The following is an 18,309-nucleotide window of genomic DNA, read 5'->3' on the forward strand; positions in this document are numbered from 1 at the left end:
AACGATGAGGATTAGGAATTGTGAAATGAGCATCATTGAAAAAGTTTTTCAATTGATATATTTCACAAAGCATGGACCATAGGAAACATAGTGTGCATGCTCGGAGCATGGGACAACTATTATTGTAATTCAAGTAATAAGTTGATTATCCGAAACATTAAACAATGAATAATGAGTAGTCAATATGGTGTTTAAATAAAATGTTTTATTTACACTCAAAAGTTTTGGGGCCATATAAGATTAAGTATTATTATTGTGTTTCACTTTGCATGTTTTGACTTCCAGAATAACTAGGTTATTCGAACCTCCACAGTCGGTCATACGTTGGAAGTAGGTATGAAGGAAGATTGTCATGAATCTGTCTGTAGATTGTCTAAAGTGTTTAGACATAGCACAAGTTTGCTGCAGAGTTCATGAGTACTTTGATAAGATTAGAGTATTGGATTAAACCCACGCTCACGTGAATCACTTCATGGATTTTATCGCGAGTGATTGTGAGTCGATAATATTGTATATTCTTGAAACCGAGGCGTGTGAGTTGTTATTTGTTGGTCGGTTACACATTGATAATAAGTAAACGCACCAGTAACTTGGTGTTATAAAACTTATTGTTGTGTGTGATTCGATCAGTAAATGCAAGCGAGCATTTGAGTCGAAGTTTATCCATTCCTTTTACCCAAAGTGGGATAAAAGCGATATCTGTGGGCCTCTCGATGATTTAGTGATGACACCCTAAGCGCTTGGCCAAGCCGGGACTAAGTTGATGTGTTCGATTGTAGTTTGTTGTCAGTCGTCATAAATCGGAAGTCGGGAAACAGTATAGAGAGAATGATTAAAATTCATGTCTTGTGTCTGTATGATATTTTGAGAATGGAGGAATATATAATCCCTTATCTAAAGGACACGCGTATCTGATAAGATCAGAGTAGACAACGATTTTTTGAAAGCTACAATTGTTGATCAGGTTCTGAAGTTATGCAAAATACTTATTAGACTTATCCAAGTGGGAGACTGTTGGATTAGTGTCTAATTCCATAACTATTTTGATATGTACTTGACCCAATTGTGAGCATGGTCCTTTTGGGTTGCCTTCACACGGGTGACTAGACAGGATGACAGTTGAGGAGAGAGGTTGACTGGGGCATAAATATGATTTATTTATTATATTATAAGAATAATATAATAATTTGGAATCATAATATTAATTAGTATTTAATCAGAAACTAATTTAGAATTAATTTTGGGATTAAAGGAACTGATTAAAAGTATAGGGGCTGTTTTGTAATTATTCAATAGTTGAGGCTTTGGGCCATTGGGTCACCTTTATTAAGGCTTGGCCGAAAATCCTAGAAGGATCTAGGAGTTTTCGTCCAAGGGCTTAAGGAAAGGAGTCCATGGATTTGCTTGGGCCCTAAGCTAAGGGATTAGGGTTTCCACCTTGAAACCCTAGCTAGCCTCCAGTATAAATAGCACCCTAAGGCACTAGAATTCGTCCAAGCCTTGGGAAACCCTAAAAGGGATGAATTCTAGAGCAAGATACCCTTCTCTCCTCTCTCCCATATTCATCCTTTCACCTAGTGTGTTTGTGAGCCATTAGAGGTACTACACTTGTGGTACTTGCTTTCAAGAGCTAAGGAAATTCAAGGAACTAGTTGTTATTGCTATATAACAACAAAAGGTATGTATTCTATTCTCCTATGTAGATTTCGAAAATTATAGGAGCATTCCAGGTTTCTTTTTGTGTTCATAAAGTTGTATGTCTAATAGTGAAAAACATAGATCCAATTAGGGTTGCATGCACATATAGGATTGTTTGCATAAAACCTATCAAAACACTACCTGGCCGTAAACCTGACCGTAAACACATATAATATTATAGAAAATTACAATCAACTAGAAAAGCAAAGTATAAACCATATTTTTGACCCAACAATCTCCCCCTTGGTTTATAGCTTTCTTTTCTTAATTGACTCAACAAGCTCCCCCTAAAAAGTAGCTGGCTTTTCTTGTTAATCTTCATTGGGAGCTTTGGCTTCAGCTTTAATCTTCGATATCTTCATGACTTCAAGATGAACATATGAATCTTCAATGAGTGACTTCATCTTGAGCAGTTGGGCTTTTCTTCAGAATTTGGCTTTGAACGCACGTTGGGTGAGGATGCTTCTTGATAAGATTCTTGAAAGATAGCGCTTTTAGCTTGAGAATCTTCAGAGAGAATATCAGAGAGAACAAATCTTTTGGATCACTTCAGCAGGTTTAAGATAGCAGCAGACTGATTGAGGAGGCTTCAATGCAATCCGTCACCTAATCTTCAATTTCATCTTCACCTTGCTTCTGGGGTTTAAACATTGAATGTTGAAAAAATAATCTTCATTTCTTGCTCCTTCGAATGAGAATTCTTCGATGATCACGGATGAAGCCTTGACTTAGAAATCTTCGACACAAACTCCATGAGTTTCATCTTTACCTGAATTCATTTTTCAAGACAAAACAAAACTAAAAGAAAACTTAGCACACAAATTAAAACAGAAACAAAAATATTTTTGGATTTTTGATTTTTTTTTTTTTTTTGAACAAGAAATAAAACAGAAATAAAACTATTTTTGTATTTTTTTTATTTTTTGATTTTTGTTTGGTTTTTAAAATTTTTAATTCTCCCCTAATATTTAAATTATAAGAAAACTATGAACAAATTTAACAAAAATAAAAATGATATCTAACTTTAAGAGTGATTTGGGATCAAAGTTTTTAGACATCCTTTATCCGTTTATCATTACCTCTCCCTTCATGAATAGATCTGGTCAATCGCCGGTATTGTGGTCCACTTAAACACGAGAGATTGTGACAAAATTAGGACATACTATAAGTTATAAGACAAAGTGATCCTAAGTTCCTAGATACTATTTCTTAAGGACCATTCAGCTGACGACGACCAAAGATATTGTTGTCCACCTAAATTGAGCAGCGAGATCTACAGACAACCTAGTGATTGTTTAATTTTAAATGTACTAGAACATGTTTCCCGCTTCCTGACATACCCCAATAATCAGGAACTTCCAAAGTACTCCTTACTTTAGGTAGCAGACAATTATTATGAGAGAAGTCAGATTTAGAATGCATATGCTATACACCCAAGTCGGATATCTTCCAATCTCGCAGAGGGTGAAACATATGACTAACCAGATTTAGAGGGATTGAGAAGTAGAATGGTGCATATACTGTGTACCAGGTCATATTGTGAGTCACGTAAAGGAGACAGTATATGGCTAACAGATAGAAAGAATTGCATAGAAAGAAGATGCAGAGAAATAGAGTTGCATATGTTACAGTCCAGGTCGGATGTATTTTAATCACGCAGAGGAGGCAACATATGACTAACAGAAAGAAAGCAAGAAAATAATTTCCTACAGACCTACTTTATCGGAATTCCCCAGTCGCCCCATCAATACCGGAATTAAGGACAGAGTCCGTACATCGAGGAAGAGTTAAACCACAGTTCTAGATACGGATTACTTTAATGTGACCGGTGGATTATCATGTATATCTCCATGCTCAACCTATCTGAGCGTCGTATTGTCAGGCTAAATGGATCTATCTAGGTCAAGATTTTTCAAGTCTCTAGATTCCTTAAGTTCATTAATGCCTAGTCAAGTCCATTTTAATCTTTCGTGCCTACCAGCGCATCGAACACATAGCCTAGACAATTCAGATTCAGTCCCTTACACAGATTCAGATTGCCTGTTATCACATGATTATATCACTTCCCAAAACATCTCATGCAAGCACATTCCATTAACAACATATTTTTGATTTTCTGATTTTCTAATGTTTTTGGATTTTTTAAACTTTTCTAATTTTTGTATTGTTTTTATTTCTCCCCCTAAATTTGTGCATAGGAGAGAAACGAAAGTAAATGCACAAATTTAAACTATCCTAAAACAAAAAATTAGTCTTTAAAGTGAATCAGCTTAAGAAAGACTCAGGAGTATAGAGAGGAAAACTCAAACCGTAAGTCACCGATTGAATTTGCGTCCGAAAGGTCTGAGAACAGCACGCGTAATCTCTGAACAGATCCGAAAATTCTTCATGTCATTAAGCACTAACCTTGTTTGTGATCTCTTCCTTTCCCGCAAAAGGACACATACTCTCAAACAAAGATCTGAATGTTGTACAGTTGAGAGATGTCCCCTACCATGTGCCTGGAACAGCCACTACCAACAAACCGAAGTCTGATGATATGCCTCCATAGCTGCTCCGACACAGAGCGAGATTAGTTGGTCTTTGGAACCCAGTCCATCTTGAAACTGGGTTGACCTTTGTCATCCTTGCAAGGAACTCTCTCCCATGACATGTCCTGCTTATCACAAACAGAAGATGTAGAAATATTAGAGTCATTAGTTGATTTGGGAGAGTGAGCCTTTGGAACCCATTTGTAGTTGGGTTTAACCCATTTCTTTTTCGATCTGATGGGTGGCTCGATACTTGATTTTGAACTTGATGTCGGCCGTTGAGATGAATTTGATTTTGGCTTCACGGGAGCATCTCTTGGATTTGGCTTCTTGGCCGTCATTCCCTTATTGCCCTTGGGATTCGGATTCTTGGCCTTGTAGATTTGATTCTTGGCCTTCTTCGCGTTCCAGTCACCATGGTCTGAACGTGACCTTGAGGGGTTTCTTTTGAAGTATCTCCCTCTTGGCGCGTTCTGCCAGCCTTGTGCATAGTAGGGAACGTATGCGCGATTTGGACAGTTTCGGGCAATGTGACCAGGTGTTCCACAGTGAAAACAAGTCTTTTTCTTCACTGGGAAATTGTTTCTTCCTGCCCCTAGTGGCGTGTCCTTGCCTTGTCTCTTATTTTTCCCACAAGCACACTTACAACAGGCACTCTGTTTCACTGGAATTGGTGGCCTGTATTTCTCAACAGCAGGTTGATCAGAAGCAACTGAGTTCGAAGCAACAGATTCAGAGCTCAAGGAGATGTTGGTTTGTTTGGTGGTTTTCTCCTTGTTCTCATCTTCTGCTACTTTACTATCAGACACACTCTCTTCAGCTGCTTGCTTGGATTGATTTAAGGATTGATCTGCAGGGGAAGTAGAAACGTTAGCATTTTCAACATTAATAAATCCTCCTGAAACAAAACCAGATGGCTTGCCATAAACCATGAATGGTTCGTTGGTAATCTCCTCTTTAGACAAAGGTTGATACTGATATGTATGATTAAAAGGAGAAGGTACACTATCGTATCCTAAACCCTTTGATTGATTATGTTTAAATTGCATGTAATGGTCTATCATGTTGGCAACTACTTCGCTTGATACATCAAACTTTTTAAAATCAAAATTTGCAGTTTCAAATTGCCCTTTTAATGTATCAAGCTCGGTAATTAACTCAGCATTCTGTCTCTTGATATAATCATAATGTTCACATTTTTCACTGTAGTCTTGCTGAATTCTCTTAAAGTCCTTTATTTTTATTTCTAATTCAGCCTTCAGGGGTTTCTGTCCTTTCCTGAGTTGATATCCTTCATATATCAGGTCCTCAACTTCTCTTTTTAATAAATCAATTTGTTCCCGAAGAAATTTAATCGTATCTTCACTAGATAGTGTACATGAAACTTCACATGATTGAGAACATGAAACTTCATTGACCGGGAGGTTTGCGGAACTCATTGTTTTTCCACACTTCAAAGCGTCAATTTCTTCAATTATATCAGCTAGACTAAGACGATTGAGATCTTTTGTCTTCTTGATGACAGCCATGTTCATATCCCACGATTTCGGAAGTAAATTCAATAGCTTTTTGTTTATCTCAGATTTAGTCAAGAAGATCCCAGCTATAGTCATCTCAGTAGTGAGTGTGGTAAATCGCTGCAACTGAGTTTCGAGGGTTTCTCCAGGGATATAATCGAAAATGTTGAAATTTTGTCTTAACATATCCTGACGACTCTCTTTCATGTTTTCAACTCCCTCGTAGACCTTAAAAGCCATTAAAAAGCACAACTAGAAGCCAAAATCAAACTTAAAAGTCAAACCCTTTGATTATAAACCTCAAAAGTCAACCTTAAAAGTCAAATTTAAAAGTTAAACTCAAAAGTCAAACTTAAAAAGTCAAACTTAAAAGTCAAACCGAAAAGCTAAATTTGAAAATTTAAAAATTAAACGAAAAAGGTCAAAGTTTAAAGTCAAAGTCAAAATTTTTGAAGACAAAAGTCAAAAATTAAAAACTATTATTATTATTATTATTATTATTATTATTATTATTATTATTATTTTTATATTTTGGATGAAAAAGGAATATAAAAATAAAAGAAATTTAAATTTTGGGTTAAATGTGTAAAAAATGCGAAAAAGAAACCGAGAAAGCGAGTGTTTAAGAATTAAAAGCGGGGGTTACGGAACAATAAGGATGTTAGAGGAGTTGGTTAAGGCGCTGGGTTGTTGAATCAGAGGTCCCGAGTTTGAACCCCGGCACCCCCAATTCGTTTCCTATTTTTGATATGCGAAGGCGAGGATGCGAGGACGATGTGCGAGGCTTGCTGAACGAGGCTGCTGATTGCGAGGCCGGAAACACTACTGGGCCGCAAACTCGGACCGCAAGCTCCGGGGCCGTAAACCTCAGACCGTAAACTCCCGGGCCGTAAACTCCGGAAACCCTATCTGTAAACGCCGCCGCCGACGACCGTAAACTGTTTCCAGCCGTAAACTCCGGCCGTAACCCCTTCAAAGGTCGTAAACCTTCAACAGATTCGCGAAAAAACGACGTTTTTCACCCTTTTTTGCTCCAAAACTCGATCAAAAACTCGTTTTTATGAAAAATACAAAGAAGAAACCCCCCTTAATTTTCAGAGATCTATCCAAAAATGCAAAAATATTTAGAAAATAAGATAAAATAAGCTCCAGATCTGACAAAATTGACTGATACAATCCTTGCTCTGATACCAATTGTAAGTCCCCAAATATGCTTGTGTATCAATCAGATCCAATTGATGGTGCGGAATCCCAATCAATTGGATGATGTCGGATCAAATAGAAGAGAAGGAGAAGAAGAATAATATGAATCTTGAATGATATGATTAGAATTAAGTTCCTTACAATAGATTCACACACACAAAATGCTCTCTTCTTCTCTCTAGTTTCTCTCTTCACACGTTCATCACTCTATTCCTCACACCCCTCACCCCTATATATACTCGACTGGGCAGCAAACTGGGTTTACGGCCGTAAACGGAGTTTACGGTCGTAAACACCCATTGGGCCGTAAACAGGGTTTACGGTCGTAAACTTGTTTACGGCCGTAAACACTACCTGGCCGTAAACCTGACCGTAAACACATATAATATTACAGAAAATTACAATCAACTACAAAAGCAAAGTATAAACCATATTTTTGACCCAACATACAATCATGTAACCTAGAAACTGGGAGTTCCAATCAAAAAAAAAAAATAAAGAAAGTGTTTTTTTAATTCGTAATCATGGAGTTGCCTTGAGAGGAAATCTAGGGCTCATCGTACAATTCTACACAAGAACAGGAGAAATATTGAAATATAGGCTTTGGTGAAATTTGAAGAAGGGCTTTATGTGAGCATAACACTCGATAGACTAAGGGAAACCTCAAAACGATTTCAGTTGACGGTCGATCGATTCCACTTCGTGATGAGCTTTATTTGAACTGCGAAATTAGAAAAAAGGCTTTTTATTTTATCGATTGAGAAGCATGATAGTAAAATAAAAGACTCACATTTTATTTTGTCACCCGTACTTCATGTACTTTTTCGATTATGACACACAGACATGACATAAAAAATGTATATCGTAAATCCTTCAATTTTCACCAAAACAATGACGTTTCATTTATGACACATGAATTTGCGTGTCATAAAATCAGTGCGTGTCATTAAAACCTGTTTTCTAGTAGTGATTGTGTGGTTCGTGATATGCCACTGCAAGGAGGGGGCGGGGTGGACACTACACCACCTGATACGATGAATACGGTACCCTCCACTGCATGAAGCAAAACAACTACACAACAACTTATCTCTTTTTTTTTGGAAACGGCAAATATATTAAAAGCCACATGATTAGCAAGTAACTAGATCATGGGCAAGATTACAAAGAGTACAATGGCAATTAACAAAATTAAGAGGAGAAATACACCAATCAATCCAACTACCGCACGATTTGGAACTCCTATATTTAAACCACGAGAATGATTGAGAGATAATATCATCCACTATCTTTGTCGGGGTAGTAATCACCTTATTATATACCCTATTGTTCTTTGTCGGGGTAGTAATCACCTTATTATATACCCTATGGTATACCATCGGGGTTATTGTTATAAAAGCCCTTAAGTTTTCAAATAATTGTTGGTTTTACCCTTGAAGTGTTTTAGGCTCATTAAAGCCGGATATTTAGAGTAATTGCGTCAAAATCGCCATTTAACAGGTAACCAACAGGTTACCCGGTTACACTCTCACGTTGTTTCAATCCCCACCCACCGTCATCTTCATCCCCATACCTCCTTCTTCCTCTTCTTCTCTTTGCTCTTATCTTCTGAATCTAACCTCACGTGCAATGAATCAAACCATGATGGTCTCCCTTCTTCTTCTTCTCTTCTAAATCGAACCCCAACCACCATGAAACCCGATTCAGACCTTAAAGATTAGGGCATGTGACTGATCAGACTTTTCTTCCTCCATGAAATTCGATTCAGATCGACATTGGGTGATGAACGAATCGATCTCCTCCACCATCTTTCCCTTTCGATTTTCCAGATTGATATAAGGAGCTACCCTACTTCTGTCATGCTCACATACATCAGATTCCATCATTGGAACATGAATCAGAGAAAAGGGGTTCATCACGTGTTCATCACCTTCATCACCCAATTCAGACCTTGGAGTCAAGGTCGCACCTGTTCATCAACCGATTCAGACCTCTTCATCTTTGATTTTAGGAAAACACATCCATTTTGGGGTTCACTAATATCTGTTTTGTGATTAAAATTTTCACACAACACACAATGTATGATTTGCTACTGATTTATGTGTTATGTGTGTATTTTTGTGTTCTTTTGTATTTCCAAGATGACCATGGTGATTGGTGAATAGGGTGAATGAAGAGGAGAGTGTTAGTGGAGGTGGTAGTGGACGATATCAATGTATTTTTGAAGTATCATGTGGACGATATCAATGTAGATATGACATCGGTGGTGGATTTCAATGATGGTAACAATGGTGGATTTCAGGTTTGATGCTTTTGGAAAGCATGATGAACAGAGAGAATAGGGGACGGAGAAGAGGATGAAACGGTGGTGAGGGGCTGCTGTGTGCACCTTTAGTTGTGGAGAATAGAGATGGTGATAGTTGAGATGAGGAGAGTTTGAATATCTATAGACAGAAAATTCGATTTGCAGATGCGAAGGTGATGGAAATGGAGATGATTTTAGGCATCTATAGATCAGTGGGTTAGATGGGTTCTATGTGACCGGCAGTTGACTGGGAAACCCCCTAGAAGGGCATAAGTGCAGTAATTAAATCAAATATCCGGCTTTAACGAGCCCAAAACACATCAAAGGGTAAAACCAACAATTTTTTGAAAACCTAAGGACTTTTATGACATTAACCCTATACCATCGTCTTACCTGACGCCCTTTTAATTAGGATACTACTAATTATGACACGTTTTGCCTACAACTTAAACAATTGTTTAGTTCGACTCTAAAGGGAAACAGCAAATAAAGGGAGGACACACACTTGCTTTTTTTCAATTATTAACTTATTGTACAACTCCTACAGCCCCATTTACATCGTATCAATTTTCTATAACTTTGTGTTAGGATATAATACATTCTTAGTGGAAAATACCCACATACAATTATATTTTTTCTTAACACTTTAATTCCATTAGCATTCTTTTCTTTTTCAACTTCATTCTTCAATTCAGATCACCACCAACCACCGTCAGAAGCTCCAAATTTGATCAGGTTAGTTTTCGTTTGTACGTGTTCTACCACTGGTATGAGCCTATGAATGCGAACCAGATGAAATTCAGTAAAAGGTCTACTTTTAATTTATTTTTAAAAATTTTATGGCAATTGATTTTTAATTTTTAGAGCAACTCAACTTCAGAAATTTATAGTACCAAAGCCTTCAATTGTTTACGGCACTATAATTTGGGTATTACGTATTAGCTATTTTTATGGAGTTATCAAGGTTACTCTAGTTCCCTTTTATTAAATGAAATTGTATTTGGAAATTCCAATCTAAAACCATATTTTAGACTTTTAATTGGTTCCAAAACGTTTTCTTAGTTTAATACGATAATGGCATGTAATCTACAACCCAAAATTCTGAGTAAAATCTGAAGTCATGGAAGTTTGTTCCTATCGATTGTTTATATTAGTATATTAACATGTCTTTAAGTTCCCATTTGTTATTTAACTAGCAGAGGTTCAAGAATTCTTCTTTACATGTGTTTAAGCTCCCATTTGTTATTTAATTGACAGACGTTCAAGAGACTTTAGTTGCATTTCAGTTATACATTTATAATGTCTCTCATGGAAGGAGTACAACACTTAAAAATTCCACTTGAAGACATAAAGTTGGCCACCAATAACTTTGATGATGAGAATTTCATTGCACATGGTGGATTTGGGAAGGTCTACTTAGGCCAACTCATCTTATCTGGACAGCATATCACCGTTGCTGTAAAGAGGTTGGACCGAACATTTGGACAAGGGAACCGAGAGTTCTTTATGGAAATTCAGATGCTTTCGTGCTATAAACACAAAAATCTCATATCTCTTATTGGGTTTTGTTATGAGGGTGGAGAAAGTATCCTCGTGTATGAGCATGCAAAACATGGAAGCCTTGACAAATATTTAAGTGACAGTAACCTATCCTGGACACAACGTCTCCAAATAAGCCTTGGTGCGGCATGTGGCTTTAATTACCTTCATAATGACGTGGGACACCAACACAGGGTCCTGCATCGGGACATAAAGAGTTCAAACATTCTCTTAAATGAGAATTGGGAAGCGAAAATCTCAGATTTTGGATTGTCAAAAATAGGCCCTTCAAATGTTGACTTAACTTTTCTTGTCACTAATGCTTGTGGCACTGTCGGCTATGTTGATCCAGAATATGTAAGAAGCGGCATTCTAACAAAGGAGTCTGATGTTTATTCATTTGGGGTAGTGCTATTTGAAATCTTGTGTGGAAGGTTGGCACTTATTAGAACATATCAAGATGAACGTCGCGCTCTTTCTTCGTTGGCAAAAATGTATTGTGAAGACAACCGATTAGAAGAGATCATTGATCCCAATCTCATGAATAAAGTGAAAGTAGCATCGTTAAAGCAGTTCTCAATGGTTGCATATCAATGCTTGAGGGAAAATCGAAGTGAACGCCCAACCATGGGCTGGATTGTTCAAAACCTCCATAAGGCATTGGAGCTTCAAGTAAGTTTCATAAGAAAGACTCAAATTAATGTCATTTTAACTCTCTATTTCCACCTTTGACCTTGAATAATTATATATTTCCTTTGTTGCTAGGATTCTAGCAAAGGATTTATTCGGGTAGGAACTTGGGGAAGAAAAAGTGAAGATCCTCAAAATAACTGGTCTTTTGAACTTGAGAAAGGCCATAACCTTGTGAAGATAACTATTGACCATGGTGATGTAATATACTCTCTTATGTTCACTAGTGAATCTAAAGGTGTTTTGCACGATTCCGACAAGTGTGGTGGTTTGGCAGGTGGAGAAACAGTTTCTGAGGTAAGTTGATCTTAATTCCACAAATCAATATGTATGACTTTTTGTAACATAATCTTTGTGGCGCCATGGCGGCTTATTAATCAGGTAATATTCGAAGGTGATGATAAAATAATTAGGATTAATGGAACCACTGGTTTTCAAGATGGTTTTATAATAATTTCGTCACTATCCTTTGAGACGAACAAAAGGACCCATGGACCATTTGGTCGAGCAACAAAAAATGTTTTCTCTATACCATGGGACAAAGGCTCGTTAGTTGGGTTTTATGGCGTTGCTAGATATTACATAGATAGTTTTGGCATATATGTTAAACCTAATGAGGAAATCATAAGGGTTGGAACATGGGGAAAAACTCACCCTGGAAGTCCACAAAATGTTTGGTCGTTCCAACTTGAGAAAAATCAACATTTGAAGAAGATAACCATTAAGCACGACGATAGCGTAATCTCTCTCATATTTACCACAAAATATAGAAGCTTAACACACACCTCTGAAAGGGTTGGTCATGATTGGATTGGTTATATTCCGGATAGCGAACGAACCGTTTCTGAGGTAAACGTTTCATAACTCAAACAAGTCAACATATGTAATCGTTAAAAAAATTATTTGGTTTTTCGGAAAGGCGTGTTTCTCAAGAGACACATATAATCTTACATTTTTTTCATGAATAACGAACTACATCAATTCTATGTATATATAGATCATACATATAATCTTCTATTCATTTTCTGAATTTCTCCCTTATGCTATAATTTTGTTATTTATATAGGTATTATTTGATTGGAACGAGGAAATAAATTCCATCAACGGAACAATTGATTTCTCAACGGGATACTGTCCTGGCTACAGAGTAATAACGTCAATATCATTTGTGACAAACAAAAAAACCCATGGACCTTTTGGTAAAAAAAGAGGTGAGCTTTTCTCGGTATCATTTGATTGTGGTTCTTTTGCTGGATTTTATGGCCTTGCTGGCGCTTATATTGATAGTATTGGCATCTATTTGAGGACTCTCTAGTATGAGATGAGGATTGATGAGGAAATATCTTTTTGTTTTTGTTAGATTTATGGTGCATGGTGTGTTTGTTATTCGAGTTTTTGTTAACATTTTTATTGTTTTTATATTCTGAATTTGATAATCATGCATCTACCTTGTAAGTATATGCAATCAAACTCTCATTTAATCATGATTTCAATGATTTCAAAGGGTTAAAGAGCCCGGTTTTGCAACCGGGTTTGATGCTGGCCAGTCCTATGTGAAATTCATAATAGACCCCGTTTTTAAACCGAGCATTTTTATGATAAAAAGAGTCCGATTTGCATTCATATAACCGGGGCATATGACACCTTGAGTGCCAATTTTATATGTATATTAGAACCGGTTCCCTTTTGTATAACCAGGGCATATGAAAACAAAATATATACCGGTTCAATACAGACAACCGGGTCGTAATAGACTTTTAGCCTCTTTTTCATATTAGACATAGAACCTTGTTTCTAGATAAGCAACCGGCTCCTTTTAACACTATGATACATTTTTTTTAATATCCTTTTATGAAAATAACGATACAATAGTTATAGACTATCAATTCATAACATAGAGTGTAGAGATAAACAATGTTTTTTATGTCGACATGTTAAATAAACAACCATAATAAAGTAGAATCAAACAAAGACAATTGTTTTAAGTAACAAAAAAAATCATGGATTTGGTAATTTCATACATCATACAACTTGTATGAAAACTTAATAATAATAATAATAATAATAATAAACAAATAAAAATGTCAGAGGGATTGTCCAAAAACTAAATTGTAGTAGCTCTTTCCTTTATCCTCACTGAAAAACAAACAAAACAAAGTAAAAAGGTAAGAAGAACTCCAACAATTAAAAGATAACTGAACTAAAGTTAGGAAGTTTTAAAATTCAACAACTAACCATATATGTTTTTTTATAGGACCACATCCTTTACATATTAAAAAGGTATTTACTGTGCATGGAAATCCATATTGTCTTGTTATCACGGAATCAAACATCCATCACATTACATAATGACCACTCTCTAAACCACCAAGTTGTTGGTTGCACTAAAAATTGTAGCAAAAAGTAAAGATTAATCAAACAAATGAAACTACAATAATTATTTGTTTGGGTATATAACAAAATGAATTACCTCACGAAAAATCCAACCAATTGGAGTTGAAGTGTCTTTTTCATACCTCGTGAAAGCCCTTAAAAGATATAAATAAGTGTTGTGTTCAAAATTATAAAAAGATTTATCCTGCTATGATGTAAGTAATTTCTTATATGTCCACATGTTTTTTGAGCAGGTAATGGTAGTTGACGGACTTTTCTATACGATTCTTAAGAGAATCCAAAATATACACAACGTGATTGCGAAGAAAAATCACCAAGAGCATCCAATGCTTACTAGAAATGTTTAAACATTTAGTATAAATAATAAGCTAAAAACAAATAATAATAATAATAATAATAAAGATAGCAAATTATTGTAGTTTTGCAAATATGGGGCAACGAGAAACAATTTTCTTTGGTGAAGACGCATGGAATCAACAAGATAACTAATGACACCCTCTGGGTATTTCTGTAATGCCTCCCATAGAATATTATAAGGGTTCAAGAAAGCACATTTGTTCATACATGTCTGAACCATTGAATGAAGAATCCTACAATCAAGAAAACAAAAAATCTTAGGGTTAACTAATAATAGTAAAATTTTAATGTACTTACATTTGCCAAGCAGTTATGACCGAAGCATTTGTTGTTTGTTTTCTCAGCAATCGAAAATATTTTTCAAATGTATCCGAAAAATCATATGTCCCAACTTCCAATATCCCAGAATCGGCTACAATGTTAACCACTAAGTTGGTCTTCAAACAATCAAGAAGATATTCAACCGGCCTTTTCTTTACTGGCTGTTTGGTTGGGTATGTTCTTGTTTATACGAGCTCATGAAACTGTTGGCGCCAAACTTATGGTTGGAATTTGTTTCTTCGTTTTTTCTTCCTACATTTTAACTCATTTAACTATAATGTATAATTATAATTTGTTGTTTATATAGTACCTTAAAAAGTAAAGGATAATCCATTTGTACCTTTGCTAAAATAATTGCAATCCGCGACCATTGAATTACAGTGCCAACTGCCCCTTGTAGATTAGAAACTTCTTTTGTCATCACAAGAACATAAAAATTTTCATATCTACTATTGATGTCGTCTATCAGAACCTTCTGGTGGTTTTCCTGTAAAGGCAGCGAGCGTATTAACCGATTTCCATATGGAAAGACCAATACCTTGGCACATTGTTGGTCCAACTCCCTATAGGGTAACACCAATTCACAAGGGGTAGCCATCTGGAAAGAAATAGTAAAAATAAAATAACTTTGAAATATAATAAACAAAAGAGAACATAACATTGTAATAACTATATTTTAGTTTTTAACCATTCTAAGTATATCTATTATAGTTCAAATCATTTTAAGAAAACATTTTAATTCAAAAACTAGAGTCTTTTTTCTCGATTATACATCCACAATGATGATATTAAGTCAGGCTCAAACACAATTCTTACAATATTCCAGTTTCTAACTTTTTTTATTATAATTCTTATAATTGTTTTGATTTTAAAAAAATCAAATACAAATATTATAATAAAGCAATTTGTGCTATTATAAGAATAAACAAATAAATAAAGTACCACTTTTGATGATATAGAATCACACTAAATGCTAGACCTCTTGGTTATTACTTAATTTATAATTTACTTATGGATGAATTGAGGGAGATATACTAACAAATTTAGTTTTTATTGTTTCTAGATGTTATTGGAAAATAAATACCCTCATTTACCTTTATTGCATACAAATCATTTAAAGTTGGAGTCGAGCCATAACTATTTTGTTGAACCCCTAAACTTACATCATCTGAGGCATGGTTCCTAGACCCCTACAACCCAACTTATGATTGTAGCTTTGCCAATTGGGAGCTCATCAGATCTAACTTTGCCTTCATCTTATCAATAGTTTCTTTTTCATGTTTTTTCCTCTTTTTTATCTGTCCCTTGCATCCCTTTTCTCAATCAAATGTCAGGACCAACAAGCCTGGTATGACCTGGGTGCTTCGGCCCTATGACTTTTGTCAACAAATCCTCTCCAGGACCGAGCACCAAATCTCCTTTAAAGATTTAAGTCTGGACGTCGACCTGTTAACGAAAACAACAAAATAGTGAGAGTAATTACTTATAAATTATTAAAAGAATTTAGAACCAACACCTATCTTGTTAGGTCGAAAGTTGTTGTGAGAGTCGAATTATAGTGTCTTTGTCTTTGTGTCTGTAAATAGCGAAAGTCTAAGGGATTTCGTTATCTTAATGTTTTTACAAGGCATAAGAGAGTTTCACATGTCATGTCTAGTCCTTGTATTTTTTGGTCTATGAGTACCCTATAAATACGATAAGTACTTACAGGTTAGAGTAAGAACTTTCACATAAACGCTCTTATACTCGATTCTCTCTGTATCATTTCGGGCATCAATTGAGCTGAAAAAACAGATCTTATTTAGATCTTCGTGTTCTTAATTTCTTTCATTAATCAATTGATTTAAACACATTTTGTTTCACTTTTCAATTGGAATTTGTGACAACCCGAAATTTCTATCATATAAAGTCAATCCAATCAACCAAAAGTCAGACTAGTTTCTATTGCCTTTTAGCCTTGTTAAGGGTCATTTTAATGAGTTCTAAGCCCAGTACACTTTTGGATTGGATGTTGAGAAGTGTTAGCTAAATAATAGAGGAATGAAATTGATCCATAAAACCCATCAAAGGGTGTTCACGGCCGTGAACCCAAGGGTGGCCGTGAATCCCTCCCATATATATATATATATATATATATATATATATATATATATATATATATATATATATATATATATATATATATATATATATATATATATATATATATATATATATTTTCCTTCACTTATTCTTCACTTCTTCTTTTCTAGGCCGCAAACTCTCCATTCTCTCTCAAGTATCTTAGTTCAAGAACACCATCTTTCACTCCTAAACACCCTCTTTCATTAGATACTCCATAGAAGCAACTTAGGATCTTCAAATACTTGCCAAAACACATAGATCTTTAAGTGTTCTTCTAGTGTTCTTCACATTTGGGCCGTGAACCCTTCAAGATTGGGTCGTGATCACCAAGTGGGCTGTGAACCACTCATCAAGTTGGGCCGTCAACCAACTTGGGCCGTGAACCATCCATCATCTTGGGCCGTGAACCTTGTTGGGTCGTGAACCTTGTTGGGCCGTGAACACTTCATGTGTTCTTGGGCCGTGATCACACCATAGGGCCGTGAACACTCCTTCAATCTACTAACTTGTTTCCAACACTTCTTTGGTGAGTAATCCTTGCATCCCAGGTTGTTTCCCAATCACCTTTGTAGTTAGATTTGCTAATTACATGCCTATATGAATCAATATATGTCATTTAGGACTCGTTTGTGTCTCGGGACTTCGTTCGTGGAACTTCTCATCCTTATACGAATCTTCAATTGAATCACCCACATAAGGTGAGTTCATACCCCTATAATCAATCTTTTAATTGTTTTAAATGCTTTTAGGGGGGGGGGGAATACAAGTAGAACACAATGATAATTGTGTAAATGTTATTTGTGATAAACATTTTAAAGGATTGCTTATGTGTTTATAAGTGATCAAATCATTTCAAAAACTCTTTTAAAGTTATGTTACTTTATAGTTTATAAAACTCCGTAGATAAATTAGTCTTTTTCAAATCAGTAATAGTTCAAGTAAACATACTAGTAAACTATAATAGGTATAGTTTAGGGGTTCAGAACATATTAAAACTAGTACAGGGAGGAACATACTGAAGGGTTTTGAGCATTCTAACACTCCTATGGTGTACATGCAACCCTAGAAACCTTGGATCTATGTTTTACTATGACACATGCAAAATTGAGTTTCCAAGGTTCTTATCCTATCTAGCATAGCATGGGGAACTTTTAAACATAAATTCTAGAAGAAGAACATACCTTTTGTGGTTTGGATTCCTTGAGAACCTTGTGAGCCTAGCACCTCAAGTGTGATGCCTCAAATGTCTCACAAAACACCACAATACTTGGCATAACCTTGAGAGAATTTCACTAACACCTCAAAATCGGATTGCCCTCTATCTTGTACAAGTAGTCCTGATTTTGCTAGACTAGGGGTCTTTATATAGTTGTGACACAAGTATGGTTACACCATGTAAACCCTAATTGTCATGGCTTTCCATATTCCATGATCCATGGGTTTGTAACCTCCATGGACTATCCATGGAGCACCTTATGGGTTTTAACCCAATCCATACAGACATGTATCATTAGCCCACTATACAAGAATTGATGATTTACACAATCAACCCCATATATTTAATTAGTCTCTTTTTGATCACTTAATTAATTCCAAATTAATTCTTTGATCAATACTAATTATAGTATTATTA

General features: G+C 35.7%; 1 protein-coding gene across 2 annotated transcripts; it reads left to right on the forward strand.

Annotated features, from left to right (window-relative positions):
• Window positions 1-9,872: 9,872 nt before the first annotated feature.
• LOC145132809 (putative receptor-like protein kinase At5g18500) lies at window positions 9,873-13,026 on the forward strand. Of its 2 annotated transcripts, none has more exons than XM_079067720.1 (5): window positions 9,873-9,986; window positions 10,509-11,462; window positions 11,556-11,777; window positions 11,862-12,329; window positions 12,547-13,026. In XM_079067720.1, the coding sequence occupies exons 2-5, from the start codon at window positions 10,551-10,553 to the stop codon at window positions 12,793-12,795; spliced, it is 1,851 nt and encodes a 616-aa protein (XP_078923846.1). In that variant the 5' UTR covers window positions 9,873-9,986; window positions 10,509-10,550; the 3' UTR covers window positions 12,796-13,026. The 2 variants fall into 2 exon arrangements, with proteins under 2 accessions (XP_078923846.1, XP_078923847.1); XM_079067721.1 differs by having other exon boundaries at window positions 10,538-11,462.
• Window positions 13,027-18,309: the final 5,283 nt, after the last annotated feature.

This window comes from Lactuca virosa, chromosome 8 (genome assembly GCF_052849685.1).
Source record: "Lactuca virosa cultivar CGN04683 chromosome 8, Lactuca_virosa_CGN04683_v6, whole genome shotgun sequence".
Classification (NCBI taxonomy): domain Eukaryota; kingdom Viridiplantae; phylum Streptophyta; class Magnoliopsida; order Asterales; family Asteraceae; genus Lactuca; species Lactuca virosa.

Excerpts from the sequence above, each read along its gene's own strand:
- LOC145132809 (XM_079067720.1), top strand. The coding sequence starts at position 10,551 with ATGTCTCTCATGGAAGGAGTACAACACTTAAAAATTCCACTTGAAGAC. Across the intron at positions 11,463-11,555 it reads ATAAGGCATTGGAGCTTCAA|GATTCTAGCAAAGGATTTAT; the intron begins GTAAGTTTCATA and ends CTTTGTTGCTAG. Across the intron at positions 11,778-11,861 it reads GTGGAGAAACAGTTTCTGAG|GTAATATTCGAAGGTGATGA; the intron begins GTAAGTTGATCT and ends CTTATTAATCAG.